The sequence below is a fragment of the Hippoglossus hippoglossus genome, chromosome 13 (genome assembly GCF_009819705.1).
Source record: "Hippoglossus hippoglossus isolate fHipHip1 chromosome 13, fHipHip1.pri, whole genome shotgun sequence".
NCBI classification, from domain to species: domain Eukaryota; kingdom Metazoa; phylum Chordata; class Actinopteri; order Pleuronectiformes; family Pleuronectidae; genus Hippoglossus; species Hippoglossus hippoglossus.
Window position 1 is genome coordinate 13930493 of NC_047163.1, and position 21880 is coordinate 13952372.

General features: G+C 40.3%; 1 protein-coding gene and 1 long non-coding RNA gene across 3 annotated transcripts in view; one reads left to right on the plus strand and one right to left on the minus strand.

The window, feature by feature from the left end:
* Window positions 1–21880, plus strand: part of kcnab1a (potassium voltage-gated channel, shaker-related subfamily, beta member 1 a) — a 106542-nt gene that overhangs the window by 18610 nt on the left and 66052 nt on the right. Inside the window, exon 1 of one of the 2 annotated variants that reach the window (XM_034603541.1) lies at window positions 16821–17794. The exons of the other annotated variant lie outside the window; for it this stretch is intronic. Within the exon in view, the coding sequence (XP_034459432.1) occupies window positions 17586–17794 (209 nt within the window). The 5' untranslated portion in view covers window positions 16821–17585. Of the gene's footprint in view, window positions 1–16820; window positions 17795–21880 lie in introns of those variants that run through there. 2 annotated transcript variants of the gene reach the window in all.
* Window positions 10134–17584, minus strand: LOC117772427. The gene is made up of 3 exons (XR_004615774.1): window positions 17499–17584; window positions 11883–11929; window positions 10134–10403 (listed from the first exon to the last, which is right to left on the minus strand). It is a non-coding gene; the product is annotated as an uncharacterized LOC117772427 (long non-coding RNA).

The following is a 21880-nucleotide window of genomic DNA, read 5'->3' on the forward strand; positions in this document are numbered from 1 at the left end:
CTGTTTTTAAACTTCTGCTGTCACTTTGCCCATGTGTATTCTTTTATTTTATTTCTTTCTTCCCCTCCCTCTCCCCGTCCTCTCGTCTGCACTGCCTCCGCTCTGTCATTAGTCGTTTCCCTCCATCTAGGTTTTTGTGCAGTCATGCCTCGAGCGGACACTCGGTTTTAGTGTTGCCATATATCTTCTCTATACAGCAGCGAGCCGATACACTGACTCAGGCAAAGTTTAGACTTTCTTGGATCAGCACTTTTTCTTGTCTTTTCTCTCTCTCTCTCTCTGTGTGTGTGTGTGTGTGTGTGTGTGTGTGTGTGTGTGTGTGTGTGTGTGTGTGTGTGTGTGTGTGTGTGTGTGTGTGTGTGTGTGTGTGTGTGTGTGTGTGTGTGTGTGTGTGTGTGTGTGTGTCTTAACAGATTATAATATAAAGGAGTGGAGCCTGAGTCATTGCCAGGTTGTGTGAGTGTGTGTGCATGCAATTGTGGATGTGTTGCTATGTCCAGTCTTTTCTTTTGTAAGAGAAGTTAATACACCGTGTTCTCCCTCAAGGCTGCATTTTGAGAGAGGAGTGTACAGAGTGGAATTTGAAAGATTGTCATTGTAACTAAGCACTGTGTACAGCACACACACACACTCACTCACTCACTCACTCACTCACTCACTCTGTTGACTTTACTGCAGTATTGGTCAATGTTAAAACACTGCAATGAGCGCAGGCAGACACTGTGCCAACAGATGCGCATACTCTTAAGAATTATAAACACACTATAAAAGTCATTGAATTGCACATGCCTAAACATAAATTAACAGTTAAGCATTTTAGTGGCTTCAGTGCAGCAATGCAGCAGAGATGCAGGTGCAGTGGCTGCAGTCTGCCATTGTAACGTATCATTTTAAGCTTACTAGTTGGCTCACACCACCATTTTTTTACTGTTACTTTTGTTTTGCATAAAGAAAAGTTTTCTAATGAAAAGTAGACCTTTAAAAACATGCTTTTTTAACCTGTAAAATATAATCCAGGAGACTGTGGGCAGCTCATTGAAAACACTGCAACCTGAGTTTAATCAAGGATTCAGAGAAAGCACACTAGACCTGACTTCATATTCCTAAAGGTGACTGGGTTTTTACACTATGATAAGCTGTATGTTTATCCAGACCTCTCAGGTATGGGTGCGGTTTTTGGATCTTCTCCACTGGTGCTGGTTGCCCTCATGCTAACGATCTATACTAGATTTGTCACACTGCACACATCTGTAATAATTGAAAAACAAGCAATTATCCTGCGTGTCAGGGAAAAAAACACTAAAAAGGTTCAGGTCGGGCCCGGTTAGTGGTCTCTCGCTACTCTCTACTGCATAATACTGTAGTTTGCTCTGTGTGGGATAAATTAAAACCGAGACAACTGTTCTGTCTCCTGCGGGCACCTCTGTGTCCCTTTCTGGTTCTGACACTCCGCTCATCTCTTTAAAGGGATAGTTCACTGAAAAATGAAAATTCACCCATTATCTACTCACCACTATGCCGATGGAGGGGTGGGTGAAGTGTTTGAGTCCACAAAACACTTCTGGAGTCTCTGAAGTAAACTTTGTTGCAGCGGAATCCGATTCAATTGAAGTCAATGTTGATGTAATAAAACAGCAGAAAAAACACAACATGCCTCCATACTGCTCGTGTGGTGTCATAGAAGTGTCCGCAAACCCCGACATTCATATTTGACTCGACAAGGTCAATAACATTGTGTTTTAATCCTAAATGTCTGCTGATATCTTCCTATGAGGTGCATTCACGGACCGTCAGACGTGCTAACGTCGGCTAGCTTAGCCACTTCCGGTGGACTTTTAGGCTTAAAACAAAGTGTGAATGACCTTGTTTCGAGTCGAATATGAATGTCTAAGGGTAAACTAACAAAGTTCACCCACCCCTCCATTAGCATTTTGGTAAGAAGATAATGAGTGAATTTTCTGTTTTAAGTGAACTATCTCTTTAAGCTTAGATGCTACATTGGATGCTTTAATTGATCAGTTGGGCTGTTCACTTTTTACCACGCATCTTGAATGAAGGCAGTGGCTGATATAGCGATTACTTAACATAATTAGGCTTTTTATTTTTATTGCACAATCCATGTCATCCCCTACTCTAAGGTCACTGTCCTGGTATTCCCTTGGTATGTGGGTCAGTTTAAATCTGGCAAATCTGGTCTTTTAGCTTATATAGTTCTAGTCACTGGAGAAGACTTCCAGAGGAATAGATGCGTTCCCACTCTTTTTGAAACCGCTTCAAAAAGTTTATTTGCCCTTTTCCTTGTCGCTTGTTATGACGGTTAATGGCTTTCTGTTTTTCTTTCATTCTTTGTCGAATTAGCTTACTTCCTGTAGAGTCTCCTCCTTTGTATTGCATGGACTGATTTAATCTCCCCTGCAGCAACACATCACATGCTGATGGAAACAATCTCACCTGTTGGTGTGAATCTCAGTTGATGACAGACAGATGACAAATGGCAGGAGATGTGGTGCAGAAATTCCCTGTCAGCGCACACGAGTGAAGGGGAATTTCGTCTGCCTGCTTCATTGCTCTCTCTCTCTCTCTCTCTCTCTCTCTCTCTCTCTCTCTCTCTCTCTCTCTCTCTCTCTCTCACAAACACACACAGATCAACACACACACATATATACACATGTGTATGTGATAAATGGCGTGAGGAGTACAGAACCTTCCTGTTGGCCAGCAGACATTAGTGATGGGGAATCCCTTGTGCGTAGATCATTGTGCTCTCTCACACACACACTATATGTACACATCTACAGTACAGGATAGATTTTGGTGTGTGTCTTTCACTTGTATCAATAAGATGGATTACGTCACAACTCAGGACGATGCTTCTCCCCAGTTCAAAAAGGTTGTTTGTTGTAGTATTGTCATGAAGATGGTTTGGGGAATGGGCTGGAGCGACTGAAGAGTGGGACAGGCAGCTGAGGCTACGTGCATCTGACCACTCGCGTACAGTGGGCATGCGCGTGCTGGTGTACACAGGGAGAATATGGTTGATAAATGCAGATTGCAGCTCGTCTCCTATGCATGTAAACAGTTGTATGATTTTAAAATGCAGAGTTAAACTGCACAACAGCTGATAGGAAACTCAACAAGGTCAGCAGTGTTCGTAATTGATTATCCATGTTGCGATCTACACTGGTAGCCGAGGCTAATGCTGGTTGTTTTCCTCTGGAAGGGGAAATGCAATATGAGCCTGAAGAATCAACGGAGGCTACGTGGTGACCGAAAAGACTCAATCAGCAACCATGTGAGTGTCTATGACATTGTGTCCAAACATCTCAGTTTCTGCCCGTCCAGACTAAAAGGCTGCTCTGAAGATTTAAAACGAAACGGGTCAGCAGCATTTCCAAACGTCTGTTTCAATGGCTCAGAAACTCTGGAGCACTATGCCAGGCGTATCTGTAGCAAAGCTGATGCATTTCAAATTAAAACATAGTAGCCTGAGTTGGAAAATGAGCCAGGGTTGTGAACAGTGGCTGGGCTGATGTTCTCGAGCTGGAGCTTGTACATCTGACAGTGAGCTGGGCAGCTGTGTCGATTTAAATACGGAAGTTTGGTGTTGAGTTGCATGATCTGATGCAAACATACACACAGACAGAGACAAACCAAGGACATACATGTGAGATGTGTTCATGTTGGAGAGGATGATGTAAAAGCAAAGCAACAGTATGAAAGTAATTTTTACAGATGCAGCCTGCAATCAACAGTTAATCAGAGCATGGCATTGAAGCAGGTGGAGACGCACTTGAGACGAGACACTGGTGTTTAGTTTAATCCTAACAAAATGAAGCTGGTAGATGAAGCACATTAAATCTCTCTCTCTCTCTCTCACTCTGTTTGTCTCTTGAGCACCTTGTGTCTCTCTATGCACTAAAACGCTGATGTAAGATTGCATGTACATCATTGCACATGCAAATGCTTCATGCCGGCACAAACGCATGCAGACACACCATCTGTCTAATTCTCTAAAGTTTTTTAAATCCAGACCTCAGAGTAATACTGAACATTGAGTAAGTAGCATGAGAAAGGATTTTCATAGAAAAAGAATTGTCCCCTTTTCTCTTTCACTCAAGCTTTGGTTTTATAGATCCAAGCACTTCTTTTTTGTTGAACTCTATCCTGCAATTTACTGTGAATGTAGCTGCCCAGCCAACCAAGACCAGTCTTTTTCCAGGGGGTTATAGAGTGCACCAGCTTTAATTTACTGACTGAAAGAGCAAGGTGACTCTGAGCAGCCCCGTCTCCACAGGAGTTATGTCCTATTAGATAATAGTATATAAAAGAAAATATGCCCAAATCCCACAGTGAATGTCAATTACTGGTTTTCATGGTTTTTTGTTGTTGTTGGTAACAAAGACTTAATCCGGTCAGTGCGGTCCTAATTATTTTCAACCTAATAGAGTCTGGATGGGGCTTTGTTCATTTGGTGCAGCTCTCTGAGCTGTGGCTCAGTTTGTCTTAAGGGGAATCTTTGTGAAATACAGATGATAATCCATGAAACATATCTGTGAAGATTCTCATTCATCCAGGTCACGTCTCTTCAGGAGTTGTACATGTGTACATAGTCAACTGGACTTTCTTATATTTCTTGGAGACGTTTCACCTCTGATCCAAGAGACTTCTTCAGTTCTGACTGACTAGTGGTTGTCTTTTCCTATATTGAGTCGTTATGTTAACTAAGGGGACTCTGTAGTTTGTGGTGGGGTTCAATGATCTGTGTGTTAACATAATGACACTCAAGATCCACAGAGGTAAAGTAACTGAAACCTGGAGCCCTTCAGGTTTTATCCAACAACAAATTAGTCTCTGGTGGAAATGGCCAGTTAGACTAGTTTCTTTTATTACACAAATTGAATATTTCAATTTGTGTATATTCTTTGTAGTTGATATATGTCCAGTTGACAATTCAGCTAATCTCTATTAACAATATGAATACAGATAAATCCAAAAAGCTGAAAGCTAATCCATTTCAATCAGTGTGTTCCACCTGTTTGGCTCTCCATGCGGACTGTTTACCTAAACCCAAACATGATTGGTCAAAGTAGAAAGCCATCATCTTGTCCTCCGGTCTAGATTCTGGTGATCAGCTTTAGAGTAGGTCCAATAATTAAGACTACGTGGCAACCTGTAGTGCTAATGCAGGAATCTTCTTGCTGATTAATTCTTAACTATATTTCAGAGGGAGATCTTTTTTTCTTTTAATCTTCTACATTTATCTGGCTACCTTTCAAATCTGAGTACAAAATCTACCCACCAGTGTACATGGTCAGTAAAATTAGTTCAGCTGTAACATTAAATTGATGTACACACAGTTGCCATATACAGATATTGTTTGACTAATTGAGCAGCTTACATGGGTTTCCAGAGCCTCACTTATACGATACATATAGAAATATAATGTACTGTAATTTTATGTCCTGAGGGAAAAGGTTATTAAGGATTTGGAGTCCATTGAAGGCCTCCACCTTTTCTCTTAAAACCACAGCTACAGTTTAATACAAAAAACGGTGCTCTGACCTTTGTATTGATTGTGTTAGTGTGTGCTGAAATGTTACAATCATAATGCAGCTCAGCTCAAATGAAAAAGAAAACATGAGAACTTGTTAAGTGCAGCAGAGTTTAGGGCTTTTATTGAATTGATTTTCCATTTGAGGGTTCAAATGTCTGTGTTTTTCTTGGTGATGCATTTTCTAAAATACACACACTGACACCTTTACACACATGCAGTACTGCACACCATACACAATGTCTTTGAACAAAGGAGTGTGAGACTGAAGGAAGGATACTGTAAGTAGCATGAACTTCACAAACACAGTATTAAGGTAAAATTAAAAGAAAGTTGTTTTTTGCTTTTTAATGCAGTGAAGGCTGCACTCCCGCTGCTGTATGTTGTTGTAAGTTTAGTTTTCTGGGTGTTGATAAAATCTTACCGTGTATTCCCCCTTAAAGCAAAGTGGGAAATGCTAGTAAAGACATCAAACAAAACTTATGAAGCTTTGTTTTGCTCCACATTGGTGTACCTTTCTATAAAACTCTCTGTTGGAGATGAATTGTAGTCATAGCTCAGCACATTTAAGTATCTTTAACATCCTATTTTATTACACTACTTACTGTATACACCATCTTCTCCAAGGTAACCAGTATACATGTACCCCTCAGTTTCTCCAGATGCTGCCTGGTTGCCATCTGGCATCTTTATTCTTGCCTGGTGTTATTTTATTGCTGCTTTTTCCCACACATAACGCCTCCATACTGTTTCCATAGCAATGCTATTACTGAGATGACGGTTTTCTCTCGATGTTACCACTCTTGACTATCAAGTGTCCATTTCTGGAGAGTCTCTAGCAGTCAGGAACGCTGCTCTCTGCAACAAATAGCTAATTGTGGTGCAGGTAGTGTAGGAGGATGTGCTTATTACACTGTGCAAGTTGAAGAACACCCTCATTATGTCATGCATTTGGTTACAATAGACAAAAGTTTGTGGAGAAGTTTTGCTCTCAGAGGTTTTCCTGTAAATGAAACTGTAAATGTAGAGATTCAGGCACGGTGAGTTTAGGATGTATTCATTGATATTATTTCAAAGGCTTAAGGTATTACACAACTAATACTGGTAGATTAAACATGCTTCTATGCTGAGATTTACTTCATAGAGCAAACTGTGAGAAAATGAAAGATTTTATTTCCTTTCTTTTCACTCTTTGAACACATTTGTATTTACATCAGTGACCCAGGATGAATTTTCTGTCATACATGTTATGTTGATGTGATTTGTTGTAGCTCTGTTCTCATCCACCGATAAAGCCCCCGAGGAATTGAACATGAACTGACGGGTTGCTAGGATATTTTGTAATAGTATCTATGATAGAATTTTATCATGGCTCTTGGCTTTAAAATGGAGAGCGGATGGATTATTTGCTTAGAAGGTTTTCAGCATTTTGTTCTGTACTTGCCCTAAATTCGGCACTGCCCACTTCAACCTTTTAATGTGTGCTTGGTGAAAAATTGTTGTAGTTGTGAAAAAAACTGTGTGGTACATGTGTGTATGTTTCTCGTGGTGCCATCGGTGTGTAGTTTCATGACATTACTGGAACAGCATGTTATTTTTAATTGGAAAGTTTCCATTGCATGGACATGCAGTTTCACTGCAGGACATTCAGTCATTCTAAACTGTGCCTACCTCCACTGCACTCCTGCTAATTAATTGTATTCTGGATCTGCGCCTGCTGAGGTGTTTAATTAAAATAAATTAATTATAGCCTGAAAGTTATTGATGTTTGGAGACAAACCAGTCGTAAGGCATCTGACTCCTCAAGTTACAACACGTACTATTACTTGATCTGTATCGTACCGCTGTTTGGTTTGTTACCATTTGACTTGAAGAGTCATGCCCTCAGCACACAGACAGGAGGTGACTGTTTCAGTTAGTGACAGATAGAAGCCCATAACTCTTTGACACTGCTTATCTCCACCAGCTGTGTCAAGTCTAAATAACCAGCTTGTAATCTAATGCTCCTCTGAGAACAATGACAGCCACTTAATGGATACTCTCAGGATTATGACCTAGTGGTGACCTGCCCGTGTGTGTGTGTGTGTGTGTGTGTGTGTGTGTGTGTGTGTGTGTGTGTGTGTGTGTGTGTGTGTGTGTGTGTGTGTGTGTGTGTGTGTGTGTGGCTGTGTGGCTGTGAGTGGGTGATAACAGAGAGGAAAGAGTGATGCTTAAGCCATTGAGCTGTGTGTTGAAATGCTCATATGTGTTTACGGCTGTTCGTCAAAGTGAACTTAAATGTTGTATCCCAAATAGAACTAAATACACTCAATACACAAATATCACATGTACTGCAGATCCTGCTCTGTTAGTATCTGTATCATTAGATACTTAATGAGAGGTTTATCTAAAGCCCCTTTTCCATTGGTCTAAACCCCCACTAACACCCACTAAGGAAATGGATACAATCACCATCAATCCAGGGTCAAATGACTCTGCAGTAGACTGTTTTTTATTGACTCTGGCTTCGATCAGCAGTGATGGAAACATTACACATGTTAATTTCTTCTTTTTTTGGCAGTCTAGCTGCTGACGCTGATCTTTTTCTGCAAGATGTTTTGCCGTTTATGGAACTTTCAGGGTATAAACGGCCATTAACGTTTGTCTATATACAGAAAACAGAAAGGCAAACCCCTCTACTGGCAAAGGGAAAGGAGTTATTCACCTTTTTTGGCAGGTTTAGCCATTTTTATATATTTAATAGTGTCCATACCCAATAATATGTAATGTACCCTTTGTTGTTTCGACATCATTATGCATTTGACACAAGTATCTAGAAGGCCTTTTTTAACTATAGATCAAAGTAGTTTTTTTTTACAAGAATTAAATTATTCTACTAATTAGCTTGACTAAAGATAAAATCTTAATTTGTAGTCATGAACTTTACTTATTAATCAGCTCTCAGTTGGGAGACGTGGTTTTATTTTCAGGGGTAATGTTGTTGTTGCTGTGAGTGGAGGTGGCAGCTGCAGAGGGTCTGGCATCTTTCCGCTGTGCCACCCCTCAGTGCTCAGCCGCCGGATGGAAACTCTGGCTTTCATGCTAAGCTGAGTGGGGGAATAAAAATTCTCCTGCTCAGTGTGAAGAGTAAATTTACCCATCTGACCCACCTTCACATTTGGAAAATAGAGTTTACACAGCTTTATGTGATGCAGGATGGAAAAGCCCTGATAATTTGCTTTTATTTTTCTTATGGTGGACAGGGAAGTCTTGTACAGGTCTCATATTGACCCATACCACAATAACACTAATAAAATGTAATTATAAAGCTAAGTGCCAATGTGTATTTATGGTACGGTCCATGATTGATATGACCTTAAAGCCAACACTCATTCCTGTAATATGTTTATGGCTGTAGTATCCTTGACCCATGATCTGCACCAGGGTGTAAATCACTGTAATGACTCAAATAATCCAGGGATACATCCCCAGGAGTAAAGTATGACTTTCAGTGTAGCATTGGTGATCATTTCCTGCTTATTACCCAATATGCTTTGCTAACAGTTAATATATGCAGAGGAAATAAAATCCTTCTCCATTTCTGGCGACACATATGAAATCTCACCAGGATTATGTGACACCACATTGTAACTGGAATACAGCAACATGCTGATGTATACATTTATATACATTTTTTGTCATTTCCACAATTGTATTAACTGAATAGCAGAATAATGAACTTATAATAATATCTGCACAAGAGATGGAGGCATATGAAATAACATATTGAACCTGTATGTCTGAAAGTGGTTCTCCTGAACTACTGAATGCCTGCTCTTGAAAATACATTGCATTATTATTGTATGAAATATAAAACATAAAAAGTAAAGTAGGCTAATTCTAAGCGTAAGCTGCATGTTGTCGTTGGCTTGATTCAGCCTTGAGCGCAATGCTGTTAGTGATGGGCGTGTAACAGATTCATGGTTCACTGTTTGTGCTGAGAGTGAGATCAGTGAGTTGACAGGGGTGAAATTGAATTGCTGCTGTTATGGATTTTAATGGACATTTAACTAATGAAGTATTCATGCTCCCTCTTTGTTTGTCCACCTGCCCTGTGGCCTCAGTCTTGGCTGGAAGCATAGAAAATAGATTACAGTGTGTATGTGATGTTGAATGACAGACTATTGTCCGTTTGTTCTGCTCAATGTTTACATATGAGATTTAGTCTGTAGACACATCTTAAGGCATTTGAATTACATGTGGGTGTTTTTAAAATGGTCATATTCAGTAATCACTATTCTAATCATTATGCATTCATTAATAATATATTTGAAAGGCACAGAAATTATGCTAAATTGACACCAACAGTCATGTGAAATTCTTCTGCTCGTTTTTCTTGCGGGCAAAATTAATTAATTAAATTTTAATTTGAAGGACTTGTTGCCTCAACCACTATTTAGAATTTTTGCTCCCTCTGTTTTGGGTTTTATTGTTTCTTAAATCCCATAAGCCATGCAGACATTTGAGCTTTTAATCATATCGTCTCTTTGAGATGGAAGTTTACGGTTGAGAAAAAAGTGTCAGTCATGTTTGAATTTTTTTTCCATAGTTGCACGTGAAGTGTCGTCCACTCTTCTTTCGCTTACCATGCAGTTCTGGTACAAGTATCAGCTCATCAAAAGTCAGATTTACTTTACAACAGTGTCATATCTCACGGATGACAACCCCCACCCCCATACAGCTGCCACAGATGGTTGAGTCCGGGGCAGTGGGGACAGCTCAGTCCTTTGGGCAGGAGATGAGGAGCTTGTAGTCACGAGGAGGCCTGACATCCCTGATGTTGTCCTGTCAACTTGCGTCACCTCGAGCAGAGCTGCAGACAAGGGCACAATACACAGTTTGTACAGTGCTGAGTTTTTAAGAGGACACTGGTTTGGTAACAGTTAATATGAACTTTTAAATGTCCTGTTTTATGATGTTGTAAAACTAAACTTATCTCTGAATGATTAAATTCATATTTAATAGATTTAAAGAAACGGCACCCGTAAACTGTACGAGGTAGTTAAGTCATATTAAATGTGTTTTGGAATATGGTTTAAAGACCCTTTATCAATCTGGTGGTGCACAAACTAGCAGGGGAAGCAATGTAAGATGAAATGCACTATGTCACTTCACTATTTTCTACACAAATCAGAAATATATGATAATGATGCAACTCAATGCCGGGATGCTTTTAAGAACTGCTTTTTTATGATGAGTATAGACATCAAACGAGTCTAATCAGATGTTAGTTCCTCATTCACTATAATTGGCTAAATCTATTTTTAAGCTCATACACATATATTCAACAATTGACTGCAATCGCAGATGATGTAAATAACCACTGTCCAACCAGCAAATGCATTTAGATCAGCGATGTATGAATGTACGATATTTGAATCTCGTCTTTTTGACCTTGTATGCAGGATTGCTCTTTATTTTGCATTTGCATGCTAAAATTGAACCCTTAGTCGTATATATGAATATTGCATTTCTCTGTTTAGTTATATATTCAAGGTAAGCATATCTCAAAATACTTATCCCAATGAGAGCGACCTAATGTTTTAAACTCCACCCAAACAACCACGTCTGCAGAGAATGTAGGCGAATGCAATCAAGACATCCTAGACGTCTGCAGCAAATGTAGAAATGTCAGCAGACTGCATATATGCAAACCTGTCCTGATATTAATGCACGTTTATTTTCTACATACACAAGAGATGCTTAGACGTATTAAAGTGGCAACAGAATCTTTGGCTGAACTGCCTTTAAAACACGTTCTGCTACCTTAGTTGAGAAAACAAACCACAACCACCCGCACTGACTGAGATTAAGATCATCGCTGATCTGGTGAAGCAGTACAGTGAGTACAAAATACATTTATGCTGTTGAACAAAGCTGGTTACCTGAATAGATTATTTTTAAATGACTGGTTTATGTTGAAATAATATCTCTATGTCTCTAATCATGTCTCTCATTGTATTGGTTTGACCTCAGATGGACATGATGAAACACAGATATTCAAATGGTTTGAACTTGTTTTCTTTGTTATTTTTTTTCCAATTTTAACTGCACAATCATGCACACACACACACACACACACACAGTATATATATATATATATAGTGTGGGGCATGTCATGGGGAATTCTATATGTAGGCTTTTGCTGACGTAGCTCATGAAGTAGAGCATGTGCACACACACACACACACACACACACACACACACACACACACACACACACACACACACACACACACACACACACACACACACACATACAGGTGCAAAAGTAGGACAGTCAGTGCCTTACGCTCAGAGTTACGAGTATGTCGTCACTTATTGCTTACGGGGCAGCTGCTGGGAAAACAAAAACAAAGCAGAGATAATACTCAGGAAAATAGTGAAAAGGCCAATATGTGCAACCTGATGAATAGATTGTAGAAATGGGGCGTGTGAAACCCACAAAATTTTCATTATGGGACACAGCTGCAAAAACCCTGAGAGGCTTACTGAGTGCTGCATTAGTTGAGTTTAATTCAGATGGAAGAGCAGAGTCCAAGATCCCAGGCCAGAGACGCACACACATGCACACACACGCACGCACACGCACGCACAGAATAATTATGAAACTTTGAATCAGACTGTTGATGTCGTTATCTCTTGATGCCAATGCCGTCGTACAGATATCAGGGAACAGAGCAGCAGTAAGTGACCTTGAAATGTTGACTGATGATCTATGACTTCATTTTCTTTTATTGCTAGATGTGCATGGCTCATTTCCATTTCCACCCTTTTAACATGTTTCTCGACATGCTGGTGAACTTCTTAACTTGAAGAATGTTGGTGTATCCTGCATAAGTTGGACACTTGTTTGCAGCTAAAACTTTATTGCCAGTCAGAAATGTTCATTGACCGCAAATACTCCAAAAGAGACTAGAAATATTCAGTTGCTTGACATATAACTTCATGTGAAAAGACACTGCGGTGACAGTGTTTTAGTTGCAGTAGAGCTAGAACACTGCACACACTGTACATTGCAGAATACAAGTGAGCAAGAAGACCCACAGTTCACAAGGCATTACAATATTTTCTCAGCAGCTCACCTGTGCATAACATCTCTGAGCTGCAGAGTAGCTGTAAAACTTCTAATAAAACATGAATGCTTGTATTGATTGCTGCTGAATTGTAGCCTCCTGTAATGGGCAACAAAGCAACATTCAATAGACTGTATATAAAGATGGACGACAGGTCTCTACTTCCTCCCTCTAACCAGAAGTGAAACCAAATGATATTTGTGTGGAGCCGTGGTATTGAGGTGCAGCCGATACACCCACTCAACCAATGGCAAGTCTGGGCTGTCATACTGCAGCCAGCCACCAGGGGGCGATTGAGATGCTTTGGCTTTTCTTTTGGGGATTTTGCTCACGTGGGATACAACTGTACAATACCTCCCTTACAAACTCACTTAAGGCTCATTTATCCTCAACGTTAAATCCATATATGGAAACGGACAGAGCCTTCTGCTTATGGATAAGGACTAAATGGAGGAAACAGAGCAGTGCTGGCAGAATTTGCAAGGGGGCAGTGTTGCCTACACTACAAGCAAAACAACCATAGGACACAAGGAAGAAATTTCAACTTTTTGACACACGCACACACACACACACACACACACACACACACACACACACACACACACACACACACACACACACACACACACTCTCACATAATTCTTTTACCTCTTTGTGTGTATACTGTGTGGACAGGATAGTAACACACCTTGCGACCACAGTGCTTTATCCCTCCGCACTTTTCCACTTCACTAGAGGAAAGAGTATTTAAGCCGGCTCCAGTTCCATATGTGGAATCGCATGGGAATGCCCCAAGGAGCAGGACGTGATCGATCTGGAATGAGTTGCTGAGAAACGTCTTTTCCATTAGGTGTGAGATTGATCCAAGGCTGCGTCCATCTTCTCAGGAAGGTGAAGCAGATGGGACAGGAGGGGTGGAGGTAATATGAAGAGCTCAATTTTAATGGGATTGGAAAAATAATCGCTTGCCATCTGACCCTCTCCTCTGTGCAGGAGTAGTGTACACAAACAACACACGATAGGTACACTACATAAAATCATATATATATAACAATAATCTTGTTATTTGACTTTTTTTATGTATTCTGATAAAAGATGCAGTGGTTTGAAGATTGGGGTCAGAGATGAGCCGATTAAAAGGCTGATTGCAGGATTCGCTTGTGTTGTTGAAATCGATGAAATACAGCAATTTAAAACATGGACTGTATCCAGATCGCAGTCAGATATAACCGGTTGCCTCAACAAGCTGCGGTGACCCTGGTTTCTATAAGTCACTTTAGAAAAAACAAAACTCTCTCCCTGGGAGATTCCACCGTCCAATGTGGACAAGGTCAGTGTAGCAGGAGAATCTCCATGGGTTAGTAAAAACAACAAGTTTGTTTATTCACATAAAAGTACATGTATATCCTTTTCTTTTAACCTGCAACAAATATTGATATTGTATTGATGGTACCCTTTTAAAGCTATAGACCTGGTTATATGGAGATCTGAAATATTCATAAACTCTGTTACTCTGGATATATATATATTGGGACAGTTGTTGTAAAATCTTAATTCTTTTTTGATACTGTACTCAGTATATATCAGTAACACTGTAAAACCATCAAAGTCAGACTACTGAAAGCTTTGAGTATCTGGTGGTCAATCTTGTTCTCTACTTTTAATTGTGAGATACTATCTGATCTAAATTTTAATATTGGCAGTTATATACTGTACTTTAACATATTTACACTTACATTTATTTTTGCTTCCTTTTCTGCCCTTTAGTGATGATGTGTGGTGAACCTTTTATTTATAAGTTATTTAAGTTCATCCTGAGGGGGACATGGATGTGCATACCAAATTTAATGGCAGTTCATGTAAACCACAAATTGTATATTCAAGCCCAAGGCTGCCACAGAAGCTAAAAGACTCTGATCAGTACCATGGTATAAATTGAAAATCTTATCATTACAACAAGATGGTTGTCATGTTGTAATGGCCATGCCAACATATCACTTTTAACAAGAACCCTTTCTTGCTATAATCATAACTTATCTAATTATAATGTGAAACATTATAAAATAAAGTATTTATTTATTTGTGTATAAAACACTAAATTCAGGCACTGTACATTTTTAGAGCTAAGTTTACCATACAGTACTTCCTATATTCATCTACACATACTCAGGTTAAAGCTGAGTCTTTGTTATCTGTGTTTCTTAATGCAGTATCTTTTGTTTTATTTATAAAAAAGTGCTTAAGCCCAGAGTCTGAAGAACAAATACTTCTGACCTTGAGTGACAAACATTACTACATAAATGTAGTAATGTTTGCATTTGTCTCTTTTTTGTTGAGTCCAGATCATGATATCTTTATTCTGTGCAAACGTGGAACACACACACACACACACACACACACACACACACACACACACACACACACACACACACACACACACACACACACACACACACATACACACACACACACACACACACACACACACACACACACACACACACACAGACACACAGACGGTTCAGGGACCCTGCAGCAAAAGGCTCTGTTTACCTCAGCTTGATACCCCTAATAGACTTACTGGAGAACAAACAACATAAACACCTTGCTTTGCAAACACACGCACGTGCACAGTCATTCTCATTCAGGCAGACACTTGGATGTGCTGTAATCAAACACACACACAGGAGCAATAATTCCCTCTCTTCAGCTGTTATACCTCAGCCTGATGTTTTTAGTCATTTTCTTTTCTCATGATTCCGATCAGTGCACACCTCCCCCATCCTGTTCATTCATCCTTGTCTCTTTGATTTGTACCCGCCTATTAGGGGCTGCATGTACAGTGTGTCTGAAGGGATTTTGTGGGGAAAAGGATGACTGTATGTTAGCAAACAGGTTTCTGACTGTAGCTTTTCCATGACTTGTGTATGGGCACATTCAGAAAATATCCTGGTCACAAAATATTTTCTTCCTGTGGGGAAAGCAAAGAGCTTGAAGGAAAGCTGCAAGGTGGCATAGTTAAAGCAGGGACATTTATTCTGCTATGACTGAGGGACACAGAGATAACCTAATATTTGTGACTTGTGTAGATAAACTACTGGTCCAGAAAATAGACAGAAACTATCACACTGTGGTTGTATGCCTTTGCCAACCAGTGCGGTTTCAATCCGGGATATATATTTTTTCCAGATTCATATGAGGTCAATGTGACCTTTAACTTTGACCACTGAAATCTTATCATTTCAAGTAACAACACATCAAAATTTGTCAAAATTCACTCAAGCTGATCTTAAGATATCATGTTTAAGAAAAACATAAAAAAAAATTGGGAAGCCACAGTGACCTTGACCTTTGGCTACCAAAATCAAATCAATTAATCTTTGATTCCAAATGAATGTTTGTGCCAAATGTGAAAGGATTCCCTAAAGGCGTTCTGAAGATACCACTTTCATAAGGCAAAAAATTATATTCATGAGGTCACAGTGACCTTGACCTTTGACCATTAAAATCTAATCAGTTCATCTGTGTGTCCATATGATTGTTTTAACCAAATGTGAAAAAATTCCCTCGAGACGTTCTTGAGATATTGCGTTCACAAGAATGGACGGATGTACAGACGGACGAACAGATAACCAGAAAACAAAATGCCTCCAGCCACTGGCTGCTGCCTTTGTGGAAGCATAAAAAAGTAGAAAAAGGGAATATGATCAATAGAATATTGTACATAGAGCAGACGAATTAAAGGGCAAAAGCCTTGCTGCTGGATGGAAATGTTGGTACAGGAAGAGATGAAGGGAATTTCAAAGATGGGTGACAGGTGAGAAAACAGAGTGCAGAGAGGGTGAGTGAGACAGGTAGAGTGGGAGCTAAAGAGACAGAAACAGAGTGGGAGTGAGAGAGCAAGAGCGAGAGAGAAAGAGAAAGAGAGAAAGAAGGCTGTGTTGCACCGCTTTCCTCTCAGTTCCCTGAAGCTGCGCTGTCGGTGAAGGAGCTGCCCTGCTGAGAAAAAACAGAAACAACAGGAAGAAGGATAAAAACAGTAGAGAATCCAAATATTGGATATAGAGCGAGGAAGACGGAGGGAGAGAGGGGAGAAAGAAGAAGAGGGGAGGAAACTGGGGCACAAGCATATTTGTGACTCGCGTTACGCGGAAAAGAAGTAGTGACAAGATGAGAAAGTGCTGATTGTGGACGACTGATGGTGCACCCTGCAGAGACCTGAGACTCCCCCCTTACTTCCTTCGTTACCTCCTGCCTTCTGTCTCCTTATCTGTTCTCTGACCCTGTCTCCTCCTCCTTCACCCTCCTCTCCCCTCTCTCTCTCTCTCTCTCTCCCGCTCTCTCTCTCACACACACACACACACTACTGCTCTCTCTCTCTCCTCTCACAGTCAGACCAGGGAGAGCGAAGCGCCTGGGTCGCATCTCCCCGTCGTCTCTCTGTTTCATTCCTCTGCACTCTCTCCATCCACCTCCTCTGATTGTCATAGAAGACTCTCCGAGCTCGTCACCAGAGGCAGGACACAGGAGCAGGGGTGTAGACCGGTGGGGGGAATAAATTCTTTGCGATCCCTCAAAAGAACTGAGGAGTCTTTGTTCTTCTCTGGCTTTTGATGGTTGACCGGTTGTGCTGCTTTTCTTCTACACGGAAAGACTTGAAATGGAAGAGGTGATGTGAGAGCAACAACACAGAGGAAAAGCCTTTGCCGTTAGATTTGTCTTCACACATCGAAGTGATGCACTGAAGTAAGGAACTGAAGACTTAATTCATCTCCCAGCAAGAACTTCTAAAGGAAGCAACGTTGAATCAATAGATTTCAAAAACCACTCACTCTGAGACTCCAGGCTGTTTCCGCTCTCCTTCGGTTCCCCGACTCTACTTTTCCAAAGCTCCTGCACCGTCGCCTTGAAGCTCAGCCATGCAGGTTTCTATCGCTTGCACAGACCACAACCTGAAACGGGGCAATGGGGACCACAGCAAGCAGAGCGCCACCAGCCCCAACGTGGTGAACCAAGCCCGGGCCAAGTTCCGCACCGTGGCCATCATCGCCCGCAGCTTCGGCTCCTTTACACCGCGCCACATCTCGCTCAAGGAGTCTACAGGGAAACACACGGGCATGAAATACAGGTGTGTGTGTGTGCATGCTGGGTTTAGGGACTAAAGGGAGAACATTCTTGAAAAACAAGCTGATGTTTGGATGTTTGATCTGTCTTGTATGTCTTTTCTTTCTTTCTTTCACTCTTTTAATCTTTCTTTTGCTCTTTTGCTCTTTTGCTCTTTTGCTCTTTTACTCTTGCTTTCCTTGTTCTTTCGTTCTTTCTTTTGCTCTTTTGCTCTTTTGCTCTTTTGCTCTTTCACTCTTTCGCTCTTTTGCTCTTTTGCTCTTTCACTCTTTTGCTCTTTGCTCTTTGCTCTGTCACTCTTTTGCTCTTTATTTCTTTTTTTCCGCTCTTTCTTTCTTTCACTATTTCGCTCTGTCTTTTGCTGTTTGTTTAGCTCTTTCTTTCTTTCTTTCTTTTGCTCCCCTTGTTCTGCAAACACTTTGTAGGATTAAAAGTTAGATAATAACAAATGCAAAATTCATTGATCGGTGATCAATCAATCCAAATTGAGTTTATCAAATCCAATTGGGATTGTATTATTAGGAGTTCTGTCTAATGTAGGTTCATTCCTTTATTGAATTATTTTACATACAGGTTTGATCTCATTATCTCAACACTGACCAACCTTTACTAAGATAATTTGTTACCCAGTGTTTAAAAAAATCTTGAATATGATAACGGCTTTAAATTTTGTTGACAACCAATCCCCTCACTGAGAGCCAGAACACTTCTCCTTGCTTTCTTTAAAATCCCCTCTAATGCCTGTTGTTGCTTGCATATTGTGTAATTTCATAAAGCCGTTCTTGCCAGCACCAGCTGAAGCACCTTCTGCCAAGCCGGCAATGTGTTTGCAACCCGCTATCACTACACATTTTACTTTTGATCCTCAGAATTATACAGAAGCTGCTCGTTCAAACAGGATGTGACAAAGCAAACCTGTCAGGATTTAAGGATAAATGCTGCGGTTACCTGCTGAGAGTTTACTGACGCTTTCGTGCTCATCTCTTCCGTCTCCTCTCTCTGTATTTTTTGCTCTTTCTCCTCAGTTTTCAGATTCTGTTCTTTTCAAATGCAATGAATGGAAAAGGACTCGTCTTTACTTCTGCTTCTCTCCCACACACCTAAACACTTTTTTATCCCCCTCTCTCTTCTCTCTGCCTCTCTGAGGTTTGGTGAGACAGCTCTGCAGTGTGGGCAGATTGTCTGAGTCGGATTTGACCTCAGCAGTGCTGCTGCTCAGCTGACTTGTGTGTTTGACTCTTTATAGCCTCGAGCTGTGAATCTTATGTAAAATACGGTGGCATTATGTTTTTTTTCCAGGCTGTGCAAATCCCTGTGAAATCCGGCTGAGGTCTGTGTTCAGTGTGTATGAAGACAAAGTTTTTCATGTGCATAGAACAGAGAGAGGTAGCGCTAACTATTCAGCAGGATCTTAATATTCTATTAAATAAAACCACTTCAAAAACTCTGCTCAGTGTAAAAGCAGACATGAAATCAGACCTCAATCTGGCAGCGGTTTTGCTGCTGCAGCTAAATTTTGGCTTGTTCTTGAACTCTTCCTTTTGGCATCAGCCGCTGTACTGCACATGAACATTTTGCACACCTCTTAGATTAAATGAGGGTACTCTTCATAGTCTGTGCATCGATAAAATAGGTTAATGATGCAAAATTGCAGGGATGATTTTCACAGATTTTAGATTTTTAAATTGGATGAAAAGCCTAGTCTCTAAAGCAACAATTTATACAAGTGGCTTTGTGTGAAACTGAAAGAGTTAACTCTGCTGCTGCATGTGCTGTGTGTGCTGTGCTATAAATGAAAATATGTGTTCTTGATGACTAACTGTTGGACAGTAAGAGAAGCTAAATATCAACACAGTGTAGATGTCTCCTACAAAGGATCTGCAATCTTTGGCATGGACTAATATTTCATTGCCCAATATTAGTAAAAAACTGTTAACCGCTCCTTAAGTTACATATTGTCTAGACTCTGCGGCGGTCTAGACAATATGTAACGTAAGTGGGCTGTGATGTGTATTGACCAGTAATGAGAGCTGTGAGCAGCTTGTGGCATGGTGCCACATTGGAAAAACTGATGGGCGCAAGTGCAGTTGCTATTTAAACAACATGGAAATTGGAAAAGATAATGTGAAGCTACTTACCTTTGTATTGAGCTAGAGCATCCATGAAGGTATAGTTTCCGAAACTTAAGTGTTGTGTTTGTGATAAAGGAACACACATCTGAAAGGACTAAATTAACTGGACATTGTTGGATTCATGTCTCTACTAGTGCAATGCCTGTCTGTGTTAATGCTCCTGAGCTACTTCAGAATTATTCCTTGTCATTAGTGAGTCCTCTTCAAACAGTTCTACAATATACCGTCATTGTTTATTGTTTATGTGCTGGACGTGCAGGGCTTTTAGAACCCTTGGTGTTCATCCTACCTGGTGTATCTGCAATGAAGATTTTAAAGACAACGTTTTTCATAAAATACAATTGAATTGCTACGTCTGTGTTCACGTGTGTGGCGTATACATTTCAATGATTGGCTGAACTGCCGTTTTTTCATGCATGTCTTGTATTGCATGTCGGATATTTCAGAGGTCTGTTTAACAACTGACAAAAAGTTCTAACCCAAGCTCAGACCCTAGATCACAACTTTTCAAAATAAAAGCTCTGTAATTCAGTTCTATTTAGCATTGCAGCAACAAAATGAATGTTGTGCACCTAATTTGACACTGCACTTCCCTATCAATGCACATGTCAAGGTCTCCACCTTCTATGTAAAGTGCCTTGAGATAAAGTATATTATAATTTGGCGCTATACAAATAAAATTTAATTTAATTGAAGACAATTGGTTCATGAGATGTGCGTTCCACATACACACAGACAGACTTTTGTGAAGTTAGTAGGTGGATACATTGATGAGCTTCTGCCAGTAGCGCTAAAATGTATTGATGTGTCAGCATTGATGGGAGGAAATGATCAGGACATTGGCATCATGACAGTTTGTGTAGATCAGCGCGTCACGATTATGACAGATGACAGACGTGTGTCTGTAACTGAGAAACCTCCTGACACCTCCTGACGGGGTGCGATGGTTCAGAGTTCTGATTGACTGACAGTGGTTCTGACAATACTATGATGCTAGTGACCCGTTGCTTTAAGCACACCTCAGACGATTGAGTGGAAGTTGTAGAAAGCAACATGAAAATTGTGAAGACGAAGGTGGAGAGTATTTCCCCTGGTTCTCATGTTAACACGTTTTAGTTTGTGAATTTGAAAAAGCTCTTGAGGAGGGGAAGTAACATGGCAGCAGCTTGATAAAAAAAGTCATGTCATGTCAAAGCTGAGTGTAATAACATTGCTGAGATGTATGTGTGGTAACTCAGGCTTGTGGGAATGTTTTGCTGCTACGAGCTTTGTCAGGCCAAAGACTCCTCAGCGTCACAGCAACAAATCAAGAGTGGAAATCTAACTCAGGGATACAAATCATTTAGACTAAACCAGTAAGAGAGAATAAAACATATTTCACTGTTAGGTCAATTATCATATTTACAGATGATGTGACAAGTTGTAGAGGTCTGAGTGAACAAGGTTTACTTCACCGTTAATGCCATTATATACTGCGGCATGCAGAGATGTACAGTCGCTTACAGTGATGCCATGAGGTTGCTATTGATTTGACAGTCTTTTTTTGTCAGCACAAATGTTCCCACACATTAGGCAGTGATAAGGAATAAGTATTCAGTGCAGGACAGTGTTGTGTAAATACAGACTGACGAGCATATAGAGAACAGCATGATTGATAGGTGGGTTAATCCTACAAGAAGCTGCAGACTTAAGTTGTGGTGATTAGTGTTAGTTGTGTTTGTAGATTATTGATTGTAATACATTTCATGAAATTGTTTATCTGTTTTCCATGGTTTTATTCTGTGGATCTATTTTGTGATTGATTGACTAATTAAATCCCTTTTTTGGAAAATGCATCAAAGAGGGTGAGCAGTATTGTATCTGTAAGAATGAAAACTTGTACACGCACGCACACACACACACATTCCCACCTATACACATGCATGTTCTCCTATGGAATGGCAGACCGACCATATGCC